This window comes from Nelumbo nucifera, chromosome 2, assembly GCF_055504915.1.
Source record: "Nelumbo nucifera cultivar China Antique chromosome 2, China Antique-T2T, whole genome shotgun sequence".
Classification (NCBI taxonomy): Eukaryota; Viridiplantae; Streptophyta; class Magnoliopsida; order Proteales; family Nelumbonaceae; genus Nelumbo; species Nelumbo nucifera.
This window is the reverse complement of record NC_142650.1, coordinates 44,260,138-44,278,766: the sequence shown is the minus strand read 5'-3', so window position 1 is coordinate 44,278,766 and position 18,629 is coordinate 44,260,138. Positions and strand designations below refer to the sequence as shown.

Sequence of the window (18,629 nt, the reverse complement as noted above, 5' to 3'; positions counted from 1 at the left end):
AAAAAAGAAGCATCTAAGGTTTTTTCTACGCAGGAGAGATGATGCCGGTGTTCTACGTCCATTCATCACTTCACCAGAACAGAATCCATCAGGCCGTTTAGGCTGGCCCCTGACATCTTCCTCCATCCTCCCGAGGACTGAGAGAACCAGACGTGCTGTTGATCTATCAGAAGACTCGAGGAACATTGCAAACAAAGTTAAAAGCAGTGCTTGATTCCTCTGTTCCTTCTTTCTTGAGTTATAAAATGCCTCTACTTTGGTAGGCAAGCAAGGATCGGATCCACAAGCTCAAGGTGGTCAGTTTCCAATCTGCTGTTAACACCAATTTATCTTCCACGGGCCAAACTAATTCAGGGGGGAAAAAACTTGACTGGTTTTGGGAGCTTTCTGCGCATTCAGAGTGGCGGACATGCACGCTTGTAAAATCTATAGCATAAATAACATTAAGTGTCTGTGAATGCATATGCAACTCTAATGACTTGTAGGGAAAGAAAACACAACTATGGAATTCGGATACATTAAATTCTAGTGAAATATCACCGTACTCATAAATGAACAAAATCATACAATAGGCTAAACACAAGTTGGACCTAATTTGCAGGGGAGGATCTTAAATACATACATGTATTGAAGCTGAGAGCCTAGAAAGACGGTCAACTGAAGAGCCATGGATCAGGTGTCCTGAAGAATCCAGTTTTCAATCATCAAGGCCATAGTTCTCCCCAAAGTACCGATCGACTAATCCATTTGCCATGTTTCTCAGGTCTTCGTTTTCGTGAAACTGAAATCTTTCCATGGCATCAATTCCGTCTTCCCTCTCAACAAGCTTTGGCCCCTCACCATTGGGCATTCCCCTCATGACCTGTTATCAAATGAGTTTCACACAAGTCCAATTAAATTAAGAATTAAGATATTTAAAATGACTATCATAAATCTTCAATCTTCTACCTATGTTAAACCAAAGATGCTAGTGCCACAATATGTTCCAATAGCCCATAAAGTTATAAATCTGTTATTGCTTTCTGTAATGTTTTATATGCACTTTGCTTTTAACTGAATCCATTAAAAACAAGGAGCATAACATTGAAGTTCAACAAGGAGCATTACAAGCGCCCATTGTATTTGGGTTTTTGGTTTAGAACATTCAATTTATTCATTTCTATATAGGGAGAATATTTTAGAAATAAATAGATTTTGTTCTGTCACAAATTCAGAAGAATCAAGGGCAGTTTTGTCATTTCATGATTTAAACCAACAGTTTTAAGATGTTTTTAATGGTAAGGGGCATGGAAGAAGTCAAATTGTATAACCAGGGACATCAATGCAAAATTAGAAAATACAGGGGGAAACCAGTTTTATCAATGTGGTGAATTGATGACTAGTCATTTAGGTACCTCTAGTCAATGCACTGACTACATGACAAAAAAATTAAGAAATGTTCTAAATTTAACTATTTAAGATATTGATGCAATCTCATAAACGAATTAATATAAACTACAATTATGCAAGAAAAGGATGCTTTGAACATTTAATTTGGTCTTGTTTTTCAAACAAAGAAAAAGTCTTAAAAGAAAGAGAGCAACTTAGATTATTTCATGTGCCCTTTGTTTGTGGCAACCCCAGACTAACACACCACTCATTGGAAGAAAGCTTTAAAGAAACTCCTCCACTGCCTTTATTTTATCCCTTTTTCTATATTGTATGCCATCATCTAAAGCAGCAGCATGAATACAACAAAATGTAGACATTTTCAATATTATTTCAAATAATTAGAGGTACAAGCAAATAGATAAGGCTTTAAAATGATTGTGGTTGACTAGGTTGATCAGTCTAATTGACTAGTTGACTTAATTAATGCATATTCGTCTTAGGCAGCTCTATCATTGAGTATCAACTGACTAGTTAGTGATGCAATTGGTGTTGGCCCTCAATTGATTAGTTGGCCAACTAGTCAACCGTCAACGCTTTGATAACACTGGAAACATACAAAATCACCAATACATGGGGGGACAGATCTAAAGGCCCAAAGTTCTATAAAAAATATGCAGTATGGTAAAGAGATCTAAAAATTGAAGATGAATTCATGATGTTTTCTCTTATAAGTATGGAATGAAAATTCTGCTAGGCAAATGCATGTATACTCTATTAACCGTACGCATATGTATATCATTATTTGCAATTGAATGAAGTATTTAAAATAAAACACCATATTTTTTAAAATTTATATTATTCACAAACTGTACATTTTTCTATGAATAGCATTTGTTTTTTTTTTCATATTTTTGAGAAGTTATACCTTTCACAAGAGTTTTGCCCAATGATACAGAACTGTGTATGATACACACCAAGATCATGGAAGATAAAGCATCCACATAATAAAATTAGAGTTGGGAAATGACAAGAACTGAACTTTTAGCAACACTACAAGGCTTGAGATTAGGCAGGCTATTAAACTACAACAACTTGAAAGTAGAAGGGGACTCAAAGGTGATAGTGGCATGACTAGATCAAAATTATTAATAGCAATGGCAATACTGACACAGAATGAGGAAGATTAGAGGTTTGCTAAGTGAAGGGGACATCACTTTTTCTTGGGTTCAAATATCAGCAAACAGATTGGATGATTCACTTGCCAAGCAAGGGATGAATAGGGAATGGCAATTTTGAGGTAATTTGAATGTAGAAGGGTATGTAAATACCAAGGCTGGGGTTAGGGGAAAGAACCAGCCCAAAACTTGTGAGATGCTTGCCATTTTGTAAATGTTTTTTCTTTTCTTTATTCTTATCTAATAAAGTTTTGATAGTTACCAATCAAAAAGACCCAAAAAAAGAGTTGAGAATTGAGAAACATGCAACACTAACAGAACAAAAGCAGAGAAGCATCTAAAGCCTTCTAGCAAAGGTTTAGTACTTTGTCTATTTTACATATTGTCCAAAAATACCAGATAAGAATTGCATTAGCTTACTAACTAAAAATCTTCAAGGGAAGAACTTGACTATGATACATACAGTAGAGGATACAAAATATGAGCATAGGTCCTAAACTATAATAGAATTACAGAACAGGATTAATTTGATTGATTGCCAACAATTAAAAGATAAGCTTCTGATGGTGATGGTAATAATAAGATGATGGCAAGTCATACATAATGACTGCGATCGTGGACACACTGGTGATTCATAGAGGTAAAGAAACAATAATCAGTAATACCACAACCTTAAAAGAAGGAAAAGCCACTTCCTTGGAGAAAACATGCTTTCATGCAGGTGCAAAATCTGGAAATGTTTTTGATGTGCCTAGTTATGGGTGGTCATTGACTATTTGATTAAGCTGGAGTTTAGGACCCTTGCTGGCCAATCAACCATGTGTTTTATAGTTTTAGTATTTCTATTGATATTAAAGAAGAAAAAATTATTAAAAGAATTACAGTAGATGGTGAGGAAGTTTCACCAACAAAACAGAAATGAAAGACAAAAAAACATGAAACTTGACTAGACCAGCAAGAGATTAACTTTTGGATAATACAAAATCCAGACAACCAAAGATGTGAACAAAGAGATTTTAGAGAAATTTACAGACACAGGATGCACCAAGAACCCCTCACCAGAATATAACAACACTTTAATTTTGACACAAAGAGATTCAGTATTTTGGCCCCCAAAGAGTGCTTTTATTTGTGGATGTACTGCTACATATTTAGGGGCCATTACTTAGTGCAATGGTAAAGTAAAAAGCCTGGGCTGAGAGTGGTCCTTTTACTGTTACATACTTCATATGATGTGCTTTATTGCATATTTTGATATCTTTATTAGCATAGTTGTGACTGCATCTTTGCATTTTAAGGAAGAACTTAAGACAAGGAGTTTGATATGGTATTTGATATCTAGAACATGAAAAGAATATAATCTAAATCAGATCAAGCCAAAATCAAGGTCCAAATTCAAATGAGATAAACAGCATCAGACCTGGATTTGGACCCTAACCAAATGTCTGAAACTCATAAGGTGCATAAATATGCAATCCATTTACATATTTCTATTATGTATTGGAATCTGAAGGAAAATGCATATATGGTAAACTCCATCTTGGTCCTAAACTCCTAATTGTGATCTGATCTATTGTTGTATTTGAAACAGATTCATTTTATAAATGGATCCTCTGTAATGAACCAAGCCCACTAAATATAAGTATTAACGGGGATCTTGGATCTGATTGGCTCATATCATACCCTAACAATGCCAATCGTGTATTTTTCTATACTATTTTTTTTTTGTGATCATTAGTTATTGTCATTTCAGTAAGAATCCTTTTGTCCATAGAATGCATTTGAATTAGGGTGGATTTGGATTTGACAGCAGATTAGAATCTTCAAATCCTGGCATTTGGTTCCACTTTCTGACTCAGAGAATTTGACAGGACCAGGATTTTTAGCCTTTGAATTATGTGCTTTAGTGAATTCAAAATGACACCAGAGGATATCTCCTTCATTTCCATAGAATTGAGGTGCAAATAGATTTCCAATCCATTTCTGCTTCTACAGTCAAATGCACCCTAGTGTCTAATTTGAGTTGGTTTAGGAAATAGAAAAAAAGAATAGTCTTTTATCACAATTCATACATAAAATTGGAAGTTGACAGTTATTCCCCACATATGAAGTGCAAACCTAGTGGAAGGTACATTGTACTTGGCTAAATTGGGTTGTAGGATATACTCATAATTGGAAGGATCAACATATAGGTATTATCGGGAGACCGGATCTGCTCCTCACAGAGAGTGCCTCACATGCACATCCTACCATGCATTGGGAACATCTCCCGTACTTTTAAGTTATTATTCACAGGAGATGTTTCCAATGCACGGTGGATGTGCATGTGAGGCGCCCCAAGTGTGAGGAGCAGATCCCGTCTCTATTATCGGATGCTATTTCCCCTTAGGACTATGTACTGACACTAATAAGCATTTAACATTGAGGAAATTAATAGAGAAGCCAATGAAATAACTGATCAACCACTATAGTGAGACCAAATACCAGTGAAGAAATCTTAAGGTAAAACATCACATAGTAACCATTAGATGAAAAATTGGATTGTTTACCAGCTCCAAGAATTGAAGTCCAAGTCTAGCAGCATCTATGTCAGCAGATCTAACCAAGTTTATGAACCCAGGAAGGCATCCCCTACCAACAAGGGAGACCAAGTGCTCCAAAATCACATTTGGTTGTCCAGCACCTTCCATCGGAGCAACACAGAGGTTGCCCAATGCATATGCTGCTTCCTTTCGTATGTCAAATGGTGCAGTTAAAAGAAGACGCAATAGTAAAGGAACTGCTTCACTGGAATGTATCAACTGCTTGTGTGCGAGGGAACCAGCTGCAATATTAGATAAAACCCAAGCTGCCTCCTACATCAAATGAAAAAGTCACAATGTTTTAACAAATAATCATGATTTTCACATATTTATCAAAAAACATGATTTTGGATTCATTATATAAGAATTAATAAATAATGATTAAGCTTACCTTTTTCAAGACCCGGTGTTCACTTTTCAAACATTTTATTAATGCCGAGATGGCATTATCTGCACATTCCATAATCTGTCAGTTTGAATAAAATATGTGAAAGAAATAATGCTTTCAAATTCTTGAAAGTGAAAGAAATGGTTTACAAACCTGTGATATCTTGTCCAGCAATAAGAACAACATGAGTAGTCTGACTATCTCCAGCTACAAGATTACCTAAACTTCGCAGCACCTCCATGAACAGAAAATTGTTTGTCAAAGTGAGAACACGAAATGCTCTGCTCCCCCAATATTTCATACCAAACATCAAAAGTCAATTGAGTTGCATACCTATATGAATGGAAATCCAGAAACAATAGACATTTTAAAGCAAACACCTTTACAATACTTTACCTTCTACAATTGCAATGCAATAGTTTACTTTCTTCAGAAAAGAAAAAACAAATACCTTTACAACTAATAATAACAACATGCTATGTACTTTATTTTGTAAACAGTCTCACTAGTCACTAATGTGACTTACAGTAGGATGCGTTTTGTAGGACTCTTGTATCTTATTTTCCATTTACTATATAATTCATAGGTCCTTATCATGAGATGCAGCCAGAATTATTTGTATTACTCTTCTACTTCAAAGGTGTGCCACCGCTTACAATAAATTCTGTTGACAAGTTACATTTTCTGAATTTATAGGAGTCAAAGTAATGTCTAGAACTGACTTTGATAGGAAACAGGGCAAGGTTAAGACATTAAGAATACAAATTCAACTCAACAGTCTTTTCTCTAACTCTCTAGGGATATATCAATGGTTAAATTGTGAATTCTCAAATTGATTTGCACAACTTCAAGCCATGGACTTTTTTTTAACAACAATTTTCAAATTTATAAATTAAAATAGAACAGAGAGGAGTTCATATATACAATCAGATTCTGAGATAAAATGCCTTATCTCTGCCATCTCTCTTCCTCTCCTTCTTTTACAGTCGTGCCCAAAACATTTCATTTCTCCCCACCCATTGCTTTGCTAAAGAATCAGCCATGCTATTGGCTTCCCTGTGCACCCAGAGAAAACTTACTTCCATGTCTCTAGTAAACCACTAAAAACTTTTGTATTTCATTCCTGCAAGTCCATATGGCATTCTCCCTCTTTTGCAGCCACTCTATTACTAACTATGAATCACCTTCAATTATCATTTTGTTTACTTTCATGTCTCTTGCTGTTTGCACACTCCTCCTTCAGAACCATTATCTTGGCCCTTAGTGAATCCCCACCAATTGTACCCGAAAATAATGCAGTAATATGGCCTGCTTCATTTCTGAAGATGTCCCCCACTCCTGAAGCCATGGTCCTTTTGCCTTATCCCTAATTCTTTTGGAGCCTTCAATTTGAAGCCAATTGTTTCCTCTATGCACATTGCAAAACCACTGTAATCTACTTTCCCTCATTTTTATCACCCAATCAGTGCTACTCTTAAATTCCCACCAACACACTCACTTCTCATTGTCGTGAGGTGCATTTTATGTGTATTATAAGGTTTAAAGTATCAATACACTCCGACAGTAGCAGAGGGGGCCATGGCCTCCCTATGCCTTGACAATTCCCACAATACCCATTTCAACCTCACTTATATTTTGATCCCCTTATATTTTTTTATACGGTGATTCATCAATACAATACATATGGGCGATACATGATGAAATTTTAAACTTTGGGTGCAAGGGCATTTTTGTCACTTCACTTTATTTTTTTTTTAAGTTCTTAACATAATAGGGTAGTGTGGGTGCTGCCACATACCCAAGACAGATTTCTTTCAGTTCTCTGGCATTCTTTGCTTCTCTTTTCTTCTCCTAGATCTTCTTTGATGGGTTACACTTATCCTATACTTCCTATTTTTCCCATTCGATCATCTTAACATCCACATCTCTGCTACAACTATTTTTTGGATATGCTGCTTCTTGACTACCCAATGTTCTGCTCCATAAAATATTGCTGTTTTTTAATAAATTTTCCCTTTAACCAGATTGGTATTCTCCATCACATGATAAAATGCACTTCTTGATTTCCATCCACACCACTCTGAATTCTATGAGCTACATCCTCTTCAACCTCTCTTTGTTATGGACAAACTATAGTTGCATTTTTTAAATGAGGCCTAAATAGGACAATCTCTCTCTCTCTCTCTCTTTCCATATCCAGATCACTCTCATTTCTCTAGCTAGCTGTTTATCTTGGTATGTTGACGCTGCCATGTGCACTGAATATCCTTTTTAATCCACCTTACTACAATTTTGGAATCTCCTTCAACCACTATCTATACCAGGTTTAACCTCTTACAAATCTTTAGACCTTGTAGTACAGCTTGCAACTCTTCTCTAGTGGAGTCTCCTACATTGGACCTGAAAATAAAGGATCTGAGTTGTCTATAACACCACCACCAATACATAGGATCCCAGATTGCCAATGTTACAGCCATCAAATTTGATTTTGACAAGGTTCAAAGGTGGTGGGCACCATTACCTTAATAGGCTTAGCCTCAAAGCTGAGGATCCTGTCATGTATTCCCATCCCCTCAAAATGTCATCCTTAGAGAAAGGCTCAAAGATCCTTAATGTCTTCAGCCAACTTACCACCCTCAAAAGGATAGATTTAATGACAGCTTCCTTGGTTCTTTGCTTGTTGCTGTCCACTCAAAAAGATAATAAAAAGAGGATTGAAGGGGCAACATCTTTCAAACTAATGTAATATACAATGGCTGAATTTGTTTCTGGTTATTAAATGTGAGAGCTACACAAGATGATATCAAGAAGCTAGCAGTTAGACCCAATGACATCCTAATATCTACAAAATGGCAAGGATGACTAATATCAAGAATCTGAATGTTCAAGGAACTTGCTTGCTTACCTACTCTATTGGAAATTTCATTGACACGATATAATGTTAATACCTTGCCACTTTGTTTCTTACTCCTCCAGGAGACAAGGTTACCTCCTACAAAGGCACAATATCCAGAGGAAGACCTTTTGTCATCAGCACTCTCAGCCCAATCAGCATCTGTATAGACCTCTATCTTCATGTGATAATTATTCTTGAATAATATACCTCTACCTGGACATCTCTTCAAGTATGCTAATATTCTCTCAACTGCAAGGAGGTGAGTAGTTCTAGGAGAGTGCATATATTGACTGCCAACGCTGACTGCACAACTGATGTCCGGTCGCGTGAGACAAAGATAGAGGAGTTTTCCAACCAACCGTTGGAAGATAGCTTTGTCTTCAAGAGGCTCTCCACCCTCTGCACTGATCTTGTGATTCTGTTCAATAGGTGTATCTGCAGTCTTAACACCCAACTTTCCAGTTTCTGCTAATAGATCTAGAACATACTTCCTTTGAGAAATAAAGATCTCGTGTTTAGATCTAGCAACCTCAATACCCAAGAAGTATCGTAGCTCTCCCAGATCTTTCACCTCAAACTCTTGATGAAGGAGTTGTTTAAGAGACTCAATCTCACTGTTATCATTCCCTGTCACCACAATATCATCCACATATACAACAAGCAAGGTCAAGGAAGAGTCCACTCTTTTAATGAACAATGTATGGTCTGACTGGGCCTATACATAACCGAATTTTTCAAGGGCTTGTTTGAATCTATCAAACCAAGCTCTGGGGGACTGCTTTAGTCCATACAAGGCTTTATTCAGCCGACAAACTTTCTTACCTGTCTCTGCATCATAAAATCCAGGAGGTAACTGCATGTAGATTTCTTCCTGTAAGTCTCCATTGAGGAAGGCATTTTTAACATCCATTTAGAACAAGGGACAAGAATAACTGGCTGCAAGGGATAGCAGAATTTGAATAGTGGTCATCTTTGCCACTGGAGCAAAAGTCTCCAAGTAATCTATACCATAAGTTTGAGTAAATCCTTTTGCAAATAACCGGGCCTTATACCTTTCAATGGAACCATCATCATTATGTTTCACAGTAAATACCCATCTACATCCAACCGGTTTCTTTACTTGAGGCTGGTCAACTAGCTCCCAAGTATTATTCCTCAGAAGGGCATCCATTTCAACCTTCATTGCATCTTTCCACTCAGGAACTGACAAGGCTTCCTGCACTGTTATGGGAATAGGAATATCAGAAATGGATGTGAGAAAGGACCTGTAAGAGGGAGACAGGCGATCATAGGACAAAAACTAGGAAATGCAGTGAGCTGTGGATGTGGTGCAATGCCGTTTGCCTTTACGGACTGCAATAGGGAGGTCAAGGTCATCCAAAGAAGGTAAAGTAGCAACAGTGGAAGGTATCTCAGGGGAACCTGGATTTGATAAAGGGACTGTGGTACCTGGATCTGGATCCGCAGAAGGAACTAGGGCTGGCCTGAGTCTATTACCTAACAATGTTCAGTGTTACCTGGAGCTGAAGCATGGTAAGGTGAGGCCCGAGTACCTGAATGAGCAAAGGCTGATGTGGAAGGAGCTGATGATGACTGAGATGATTGAGCTGAATTCCCAACTGTGTTAGGGCAGCCCGAACAACAGTTAAGGTGTCTAGAGGCGTGCCTTTTGTGCCCGATGAGGATGCAGAATCGGTATTAACAGCCATATGGGCATTACCCCTTTTGTTCCTCAGTTTTGCTGGGACTAGATGAGGATGTAGCTTCCAACATGTGTCTTTAGTATGCTTAGGTTTCTTGCAATGTTCACACACTAGATCCCGCTTATCTTCCTTCTTTATATCCCTTTCTGTATCACCCCCAGACTTAGGTTTAACTGCTGCCAAGGCTGGTGGGAAGGGCTAATGCTGCATCATAACCTTTCTCCTAGTCTCTTCACTATGCACCAATGAGTAGGCTTGAGATAAGGTCACACTGTCCCTTGTTAGTAGTTGTTGTCTCACACTATCATAGTCAGGATTCAGACCAGCTAGGAATTCAAAAACCCTATTAGTTTCAACTTGCTTTCTATGAGTCTGCGCATCCTTCTGACTTTCCCACTCAAGTGTTTCTAGGTGGTCAATTTCATGCCACAGATTTCAAAGTAGAGAAGTAAACGAAGACTGGTTTCTCTCCTTGCTTAAGGTTATTAACCTCACACTTCAATTCATAGGCCCTAGCAACATTAAGGGGTTGGGAGTAGGTCTCTGTCATGTACTCCCATCCCACTTATGCTAAGTGGATTCAGGAGAATTATTTGGGATGTTGTGAAAGAAACCTGCTCTCAACCCCTTAATGTTGCTAGGGCTTATGAGCTTAAGTGTGAGGTTAAAAATCTCAAGCAAGGTGAGAAGCAAGTTTCTGTTTATTTTTCAATCTTGAAATCCCTGTGGCATGAAATTGACCACCTTGAATCAATTGAATGGGAAAGTCAGAAGGATGCACAAACTTACAGAAAGCAGATTGAAAATAATAGTGTTTGAATTCCTAGATGGTCTAAATTCTGAATATGATATTGTGAGACAACAATTGTTGACAAGAGACTATGTAACTCTATCCCAGGCCTATTCCTTAGTGCACAGCAAAAAGACTAGGAGAAAAGTTATGCTACAACAACAACTTTTTGAATCAGCTCTGGCAGCAGTTAAGCCCAAATCTGGGGGTGATAAGGAAAGAGACATGAAGAAGGAAGCTAAGAAGGACCTAGTATGTGAGCATTGCAAGAAACCTAAACATACTAAAGATACCTGTTGGAAGTTGCATCCACATCTAGTTCCAACAAAACTCAGAAACAAAAAGGGGAATGCAAATATGGCTGTTAACACTGATAGTACAATCTCATATAGCACAAGAGGCACTCCTCTAGACGCCCTAGCTGCTGTAACTCAGCTAGAAAATGAAGTTGGTAATTAAGCTCCACCTCCTCAGACACCATTAGCACCCCCTACCTCAGCTTTTGCTCATTCAGGCAATCGGGCCTCAGCTCACCATGCCTCAGCTACAGGTAATACAAAACATTCATGGATAATATATTCAGGAGAATCTGACCATATGACTGGCTTGCCATCACTGTTTACTACCTATCACTTATCTTCCGTCAGAGACAAAGTGTCCATTGTTGATGGCTCCCTCATTCCTATTTCTGGCAAGGGAGACATCAAGTTGTCTAATGCCATTTCCTTATCTTCGGTTTTGCATGTACCTAAGCTTAGTACTAACTTGCTTTCAGTTAGTAGCATTACAAAAAACTAGAATTGTTCAGTAACCTTTTTCCCAGATCGATGTGTTTTTCAGGATCTGGAGACAAGGAAGGTGATTGGGACTCGCCGTGAGGCAAATAGAGTCTATCTGCTTGGAGGGAGTTCTCATTGGGAAGATAGTGAGACTAAGAAGTCTTGTGTTTCTCAATCTGTTAATCAGGCTATGCTTTGGCATAATAGGATGGGCCATTTATCTTTTCGGGCTTTGAAGAGTTTGTTTCCCAATTTATTTGAATCATCTAGATGTCTAGTTTGAAATGTGAGAGTTTGGGGACCTTACCATACCACTACCAGGGGGTGTACATATATTTCCTATTGTTTGTTGATGATTATACTCGTTTTTCATGAATTTATCTCATGCGTTCTCAAGATGAGGTTCCGGCATTAACCCAGATCTTTCATCAGATGATTTTAACCCAATTTGGGGTCAAAATCAAAATTTTTAGATCTGATAACGCAAAAGAATATTTTGCAAACCCATTAGCCTCCTATCTGCTTGAACATGGGATTATCCATCAGAGTACTTGTCCTCATACATCACAGGGGTTGCTGAAAGAAAGAATAGACACATATTGGAGGTGGCCAGAAGCATTATGTTTACCGCCAATGTGCCTATACGTTTTTGGGGGATGCTATTCTTACAACAGTATATCTCATCAATAGGATTCCTTCACGGGTTCTTGACATGAAACCTCCATTTAGCCTCTTATATCCTAATAAAGAGTTATTTACCGTTCCCCTTAAAACCTTTGGTTGTGTAGTCGTTCAAGATTGAACAAACACTTAAAAGAGAAGAAGAAAAAGAATAAGAAAAGAAGAGGGAGAAGAGAGAGAGAGAGAGATTTTGAGAAAAGAGAGAGTTGGTTGTTTTGAAACAGCCGCCCCACTCTTAAATTTATATGCATAGTATCATACTTATAAAAGGACTGAATTTCTTACATGGCAAGATAAGATAAAGCTGAAATCATAAAAGACTAATCCTAATCATAACTTATTGCTGACATACGAACAGAGGGGATCACCTTAGTGGGGTCCACATTAGTGTTCTCTACACTCCCCCTCAACTCTAGAATAGATGCTTGTCATTTCCAACTTGCATAGATTTGCCTCTAACTTCTTCCTTGAAACCGCCTTGGTGAGAAGGTTTGCCAACTGCATGTCGGAGGTGATGTAGGCATACTTCTTGAGATGTAACCCTCTCTCTAATAAAATGTCGATCCACTTCAATATGCTTAGTTCTGTTGTGTTGTACCGGATTATGGGCTATATTGATGGTAGCCTGATTATCACAGTACAACATCAAGGGTTTCTCATAAACAATACCTAATTCCTCAAATAATGATCTCAACCATAGAATCTCAGCTACACCATTTGCCATGGACCTATATTCAGCTTCAACACTGGAACGAGAAACAACATTTTGTTTCTTACTCCTCCAAGAGACAAGATTACCTCTTGCAAAAGCACAATATCCAAAGGTAGATCTTCGATCATCAACACACAACCCAATCAGCATCTGTGTAAACTTCTATCTTCATGTGATCATTATTCTTGAATAAAATGCCTCTGCCTGGGCACCTCTTCAAATATGCTAGTATCCTCTCAATTGCAAGGAGGTGAGTAGTCCTAGGAGAGTGCATATACTGACTAACCACACTGACTGCATAACTGATGTCGAGTCGAGTGAAACAAAGATAGAGAAGTTTTCCAACTAACCGTTGGAACATAGCTTTATCTTCAAGGGGCTCTCCACCCTCTGCACTGATCTTGTGATTTTGTTTAATAGGTGTGTCAGTAGGCTTAACACCCAACTTTCCTGTTTCTTCCAATAGGTCAAGAACATACTTTCTTTGAGAAACAAAAATCCCATGCTTCGATCTGGTTACCTCAATGCCCAAGAAGTATCGTAGTTCTCCCAGATCTTTTACCTCAAACTCTTGATGAAGGAGTTCTTTAAGGGACTCTATCTCACTATTATCATCTCCTGTTACTACAATATCATCCACATATACAACAAGCAAGGTTAAGTAAGAATCCACTCTCTTAATAAACAAGGTGTGGTCTGACTGGGCCTGTACATACCCAAACCTTTCAAGGGCTCGTCTGTATCTATCAAACCAAGCTCTGGGGGACTGTTTTAGTCCATACAAGGCTTTGTTCAACCGACAAACCTTCTTTCCTGTCTCTGTACCATTAAATCCAGGAGGCAACTGCATGTAAACTTCTTCTTGCAAGTCTCCGTTGAGGAAGGCATTTTTAACATCCATCTGATACAACGACCAAGAGTAACTGGCTACAAGAGATAATAGGACTCTAATAGTGGTCATCTTTGCTACTACTGCAAAAGTTTCCAAGTAATCAATACCATATGTTTGAGTAAATTGCCTTGCAACTAATCGGGCCTTACACCTTTCAACGGAACCATCAGCATTATGTTTCACAGTGAACACCCATCTACATCCAACTGATTTCTTCCCTTTAGATTGATCAACTATCTCCCAGGTATTGTTTCTGATGAGAGCATGCATTTCTTCTTTTATTGCATCTTTCCACTCAGGACTTGACAAGGCTTCCTGTATTGTTTTGGGAATGGGAATTTCAACAATGGATGCAAGAAAAGACTTGTAGGAGGAAGACAAATGTTCATAGGACAAGAACTGGGAAATGCGGTGAGATGTGGATGTGGTGCAAAGGCGTTTGCCTTTACGGACTGCTATGGGAAGGTCAAGGTCATTCAATGAAAGTGAAGGCTCCATGGTGGAAGATCTCTCGTCTATAGTATCTGGTGAAAAGACTGTGGTACCTGGATCTAGATCTGCAGAAGGAACTGGGGCCGGCCTGGACTGCTGATGACCAAAATCAACCTACCTCCATCGTCTGTGATAGGCTCTCACATCCCTGCACCTCTGACAACCCTCCCCATTACACCCCTCTTCACTTAATGGGACAGGTAAATGAACTTCTGACGACTTAATCCCAACCTCACTACTTTCCCCTCGAGGAGAAACCCTTGGATAATAGGGTACATCTTCAAAGAAAGTGACATCCATTAAAACAAATCTTTTCCCAGAAGTAGGTTCATAACAGCAATATCCCTTTTGAGTTTGTGCATAACCAAGGAAAATACATTTTGAGGCCTTAGGATCAAACTTGGAACGATGAGGGCCAAGAATCTGAACAAAGCATGTACAACCAAAGGTTTTAAGGGGAACAGTAAATAACTCTTTATCAGGATATAAGAGGGTAAATGGATGTTTCATGCCAAGAACCCGTGAAGGAATCCTATTGATGAGAAATACTGCTGTAAAGGAAAGATCATCAAATCTTTCACTATCATCTCCTTCCGTTTGAAGCTTGTTGATTCTGTTGTTGATGAGATCCTAGGCCCAAAACCTGATTGTTTTGCCTTAGATGGAGAAGACATAACCAACTTGGAAGCCCAAGCCTAGGTGGTTTTAGCTGGTCCTAAATTTGTTTAAATTTGTTCAGGTAGGTTAGAAGTCGTATTTTCTCTTTGGTCTGAGAAGTATTTTGAAACCCTCTAATTACCTGTATATATTATTGTTTTTTCTCTTTGAGAGGGAATGAAAGATATTGAGTTTGTAAAATGGTTTTTCCTTGTATATTTGTTCAAACCTCAATACCCATTCCTTTGATCTCTTCTGTTTTCTTTCTTTCTAGTTCTCATCTTCTCCATCGTTTCACAGGTTCATCATCTAATAACTTCAGCTCAAATATACATAGAAGCCCAAAACAATTGCTGACTCATAATCCCTTGTTTAGCAAGGGAATCAGCCATTCCATTTGCACTCCTTCTGACCCACTTGAATTCAACGTTTAATTCCTTTGCAATACTTTCCACTTCCCTAAAAGAATGTCTAAGAGTCCATGGGGAATGCCTGTTACAATTTGCCCATGAGATAATTAGTTTTGAATCCCCTTCCACCTCTACCTGTCCATAACCCAATTATTTTGCTAACCAAAGACCTTAGCATGGCCATCAGTTCAGCCTTCAAGGAGTTCCCCATTCCGATTGGCCCTCAGTTTCTGGTTACACCTCCGATTCCTGCCATACCCGGATCTCCAAAGGAACTTCTATCAAAGTTCAGTATTACTTTGTTACCTTCTGGAGGTTTCCAATCCATCCTTATTCTTTCTTTTTCCTTAGAGGACTGTGCTACCTCGATCCAGGCTCTTAAAATGTCATTGACAGAGAAGATCTGAAAGCTGTCCAAGGTTTTTACCCAATGTGCAACCTTTATTTTCATGTTGTCTAGTGTCTACTACCTCCTCCAAAGTTCTGCTCTTTCCACTGAAGATTCTTGCCTTCCTCTCTTCCCAAACAACTGCTGCCCTTGAAGCCCTCCAAAATATCCTTCTTTTCTTTGGTTGCCTTAAAATGTTAGGATTGAAGATACCCACCACATCTTGAGGGGGACCCCACCTGTGACCAAAAAGAGAACAAGAGATTAATAAATGGGAGAGGGTCTCGCCACTATCCCTACATAAAAAGCACATATGAGGAGAAAGGCAAGAATTAGGCCTTCTTCTCTGCAACATATCACAAGTATTGGTTTTTCCAAGGAAAATTTCCTAGCAGAAAGCTTGAATTTTAGGTGGAATGGGATTACTCCAAATCATTTTCACCGGGAGGTCCACCCCTAAAGAATTAAGCAGGGAGAGGTTTTTGAAAAACGAGGAGCAAGTGAAGAGGCCATCAGGAGAGCTGACCAAATTCTAGAATCCTCAAGGTTTAGGTCCAAAAAAATGCCTCCAAAGTACCAAGTGAATAAGGGAAGCACAATCATTTTCCCTTACGCATCTTCTGAAGCCTAGGCCCCAATTAATCCCTTGAAGAGGTGTTCCCATTCTAGACAGTTTCACCTTTAAAATTTGAGAGTGCATAAAGCTTAGGAAATTGAGCTTGGAGTTGTGCTTCCCCAAACTAGAGGTCTTCCCAGAACCAGATTTTATCACCCCTCCCCATATCAAAATGGTTGGAGTTGAGAAAAAAAGGTTATACCTCATGAATTGCTTTTTAAAGGAGAAACTGAGGAAGAATGGGGGGCAAGCTTAGCATCTTAGTTGTAACCTTCCACCCCATGAATGCTTTCATTCAATTACCTTGTGCCACAACCTATCTCTTTCAAAGGGGAATCTCTACAACCATTTACCAAGTAGTGCAGTGTTTCTAAGGACAATGTTCCCTATCTTTTTTTTTTGCCAGTGTTGCTCTGATCAAAGTGATTCTTCCTCCTAAATAGAAATAACTCCAAAAGGCTAGCATTTTTTGGCAAACTCTCCACCACCAACTTCTAGAAATCATCAGACCTAGGGTTTCCTCCCGGTGGAGAAAACCTAGGTAGACCATAAGCTAACTCTTAACCTCATAGCCCAGCAGTTCAGCAAACCTAAGGATTTCCCCTTCTTCCATATTAATTCCTGCAAGTCCACTTTTACTCCAATTGACCATCAATCAAGATACAACCTCAAAATTGTCAATCAACACCTTCAAATTTCTCACCATCTCTGGATCATTACCCTCAAACTTCTCATCGAAACAAGATTATATCATCTGCAAATTGAAGATGGGAGACCACAATTTGATTTCTACCTACCCTCCACCCCCTAATTAGACCCTGTGCATCAATCTTAACTATCATTCTGCTCAAGACATCCATCTCTGGCCAGTAACCAGATTTTCTAATCCACATTTTACAGCTTCATGCCCTCTTAGTTCCTTTTGCAAACTCTTTGCACCATTATTTATATTTCAGAAGGCCATGGTTGGTCCTACATTAATAGATCATTATTCAATGCACAAATGAAACAATAGATTTCAAAATGAATATCTAAACCAGCATAGCAAGCACATAATAGTATAATACATAATATTGACCTTTCACCAGCAAGTGATCATATTTTTATCACATGAATGTTTTCTTGTATTTTTCTATTACCGGAATAAGCAACTGTAAGCTGCCTGATGTTGCCAGTCTTCCAACAAGAAGTTGAATAAGATCACTCTTTACCAGCATACCAGTTGCAACATTTGAAAGAGCCGAAAGATACACAACTACCCATGCTACTTCAGTGGCCAACTGCTCATCCCTGAATTTAACCAATAACCAGATCATATTTAATACCTTGAATCTCAAAACAAGTATAATAGGCTAGCATCAATGTGCACTTGAAAAAAAAAATGAACATATACACCACATTCTATGCAAATAATAAGTCTGCCAAAGAATACTAAAATAGTCAACTTTTTATTCTAAAAAATCAGAAGGGATCTTATCAATAATATATAGAAAGGAAAAGGAGTACATAAATATAGAGCCTCTAGGTTCTCCCATAGAATAGTCAATCAGGGTCATACATTGTTGACTTACCTTTCAGATTTGGTCAGATGTCATGGGAATCTTTAGAACAGGATGGTTCTTTCTGGACACTATAGAGTATATAAGCCTTCTTTCACTGCTGGCAGCTCAAGTGTTTGAGCAAGACAGACAAGGCTCTCTGGTCTATGTGATTCTTTTTTGCTGTCTTTTGGCTGATACGGTGAGAAAGGAATTCATAGATATTTGAAAACAAGAATAGTCCAATAGTGATGGTGATAAGAATAGCCACATGTACTCTAAGATCATGGATGACAGTGCAAAAGAGAATTTGGGCAAGTCCCCTACGCTTTTTTCTCTTTATTATGATATTCTGGTTGTAACTGCAAACTAATACAATATTCTTGTTTGGCAAGCCTTAGCATACATGGGTGCAGATATACATGCTCATATTACAAATTCTATACCATTTCACAAAAAAAAAGAAGAATAAAGTGAAATATAACAAAATAAAATTTGCAGTTGCAATTGCAATTGCAATAAAGAAGAACTTGAGAAAATACCAGTACAAAAGGAAGAA

The 18,629-nt window shown here is 38.3% G+C and overlaps 1 protein-coding gene across 1 annotated transcript in view; it reads right to left on the bottom strand.

Annotated features, from left to right (window-relative positions):
• Positions 1-479: 479 nt before the first annotated feature.
• The window catches only part of LOC148802156 (importin subunit alpha-9-like), a 32,309-nt gene continuing 14,159 nt past the window's right edge, over positions 480-18,629 (bottom strand). The window contains exons 3-7 of the mRNA XM_088898081.1: positions 17,672-17,822; positions 5,670-5,751; positions 5,520-5,578; positions 5,096-5,401; positions 480-862 (exon numbers count right to left, since the gene is read on the bottom strand). Of these exons, the coding sequence (XP_088754207.1) occupies positions 698-862; positions 5,096-5,401; positions 5,520-5,578; positions 5,670-5,751; positions 17,672-17,822 (763 nt within the window). The 3' untranslated portion in view covers positions 480-697. The remainder of the gene's footprint in view (positions 863-5,095; positions 5,402-5,519; positions 5,579-5,669; positions 5,752-17,671; positions 17,823-18,629) is intronic.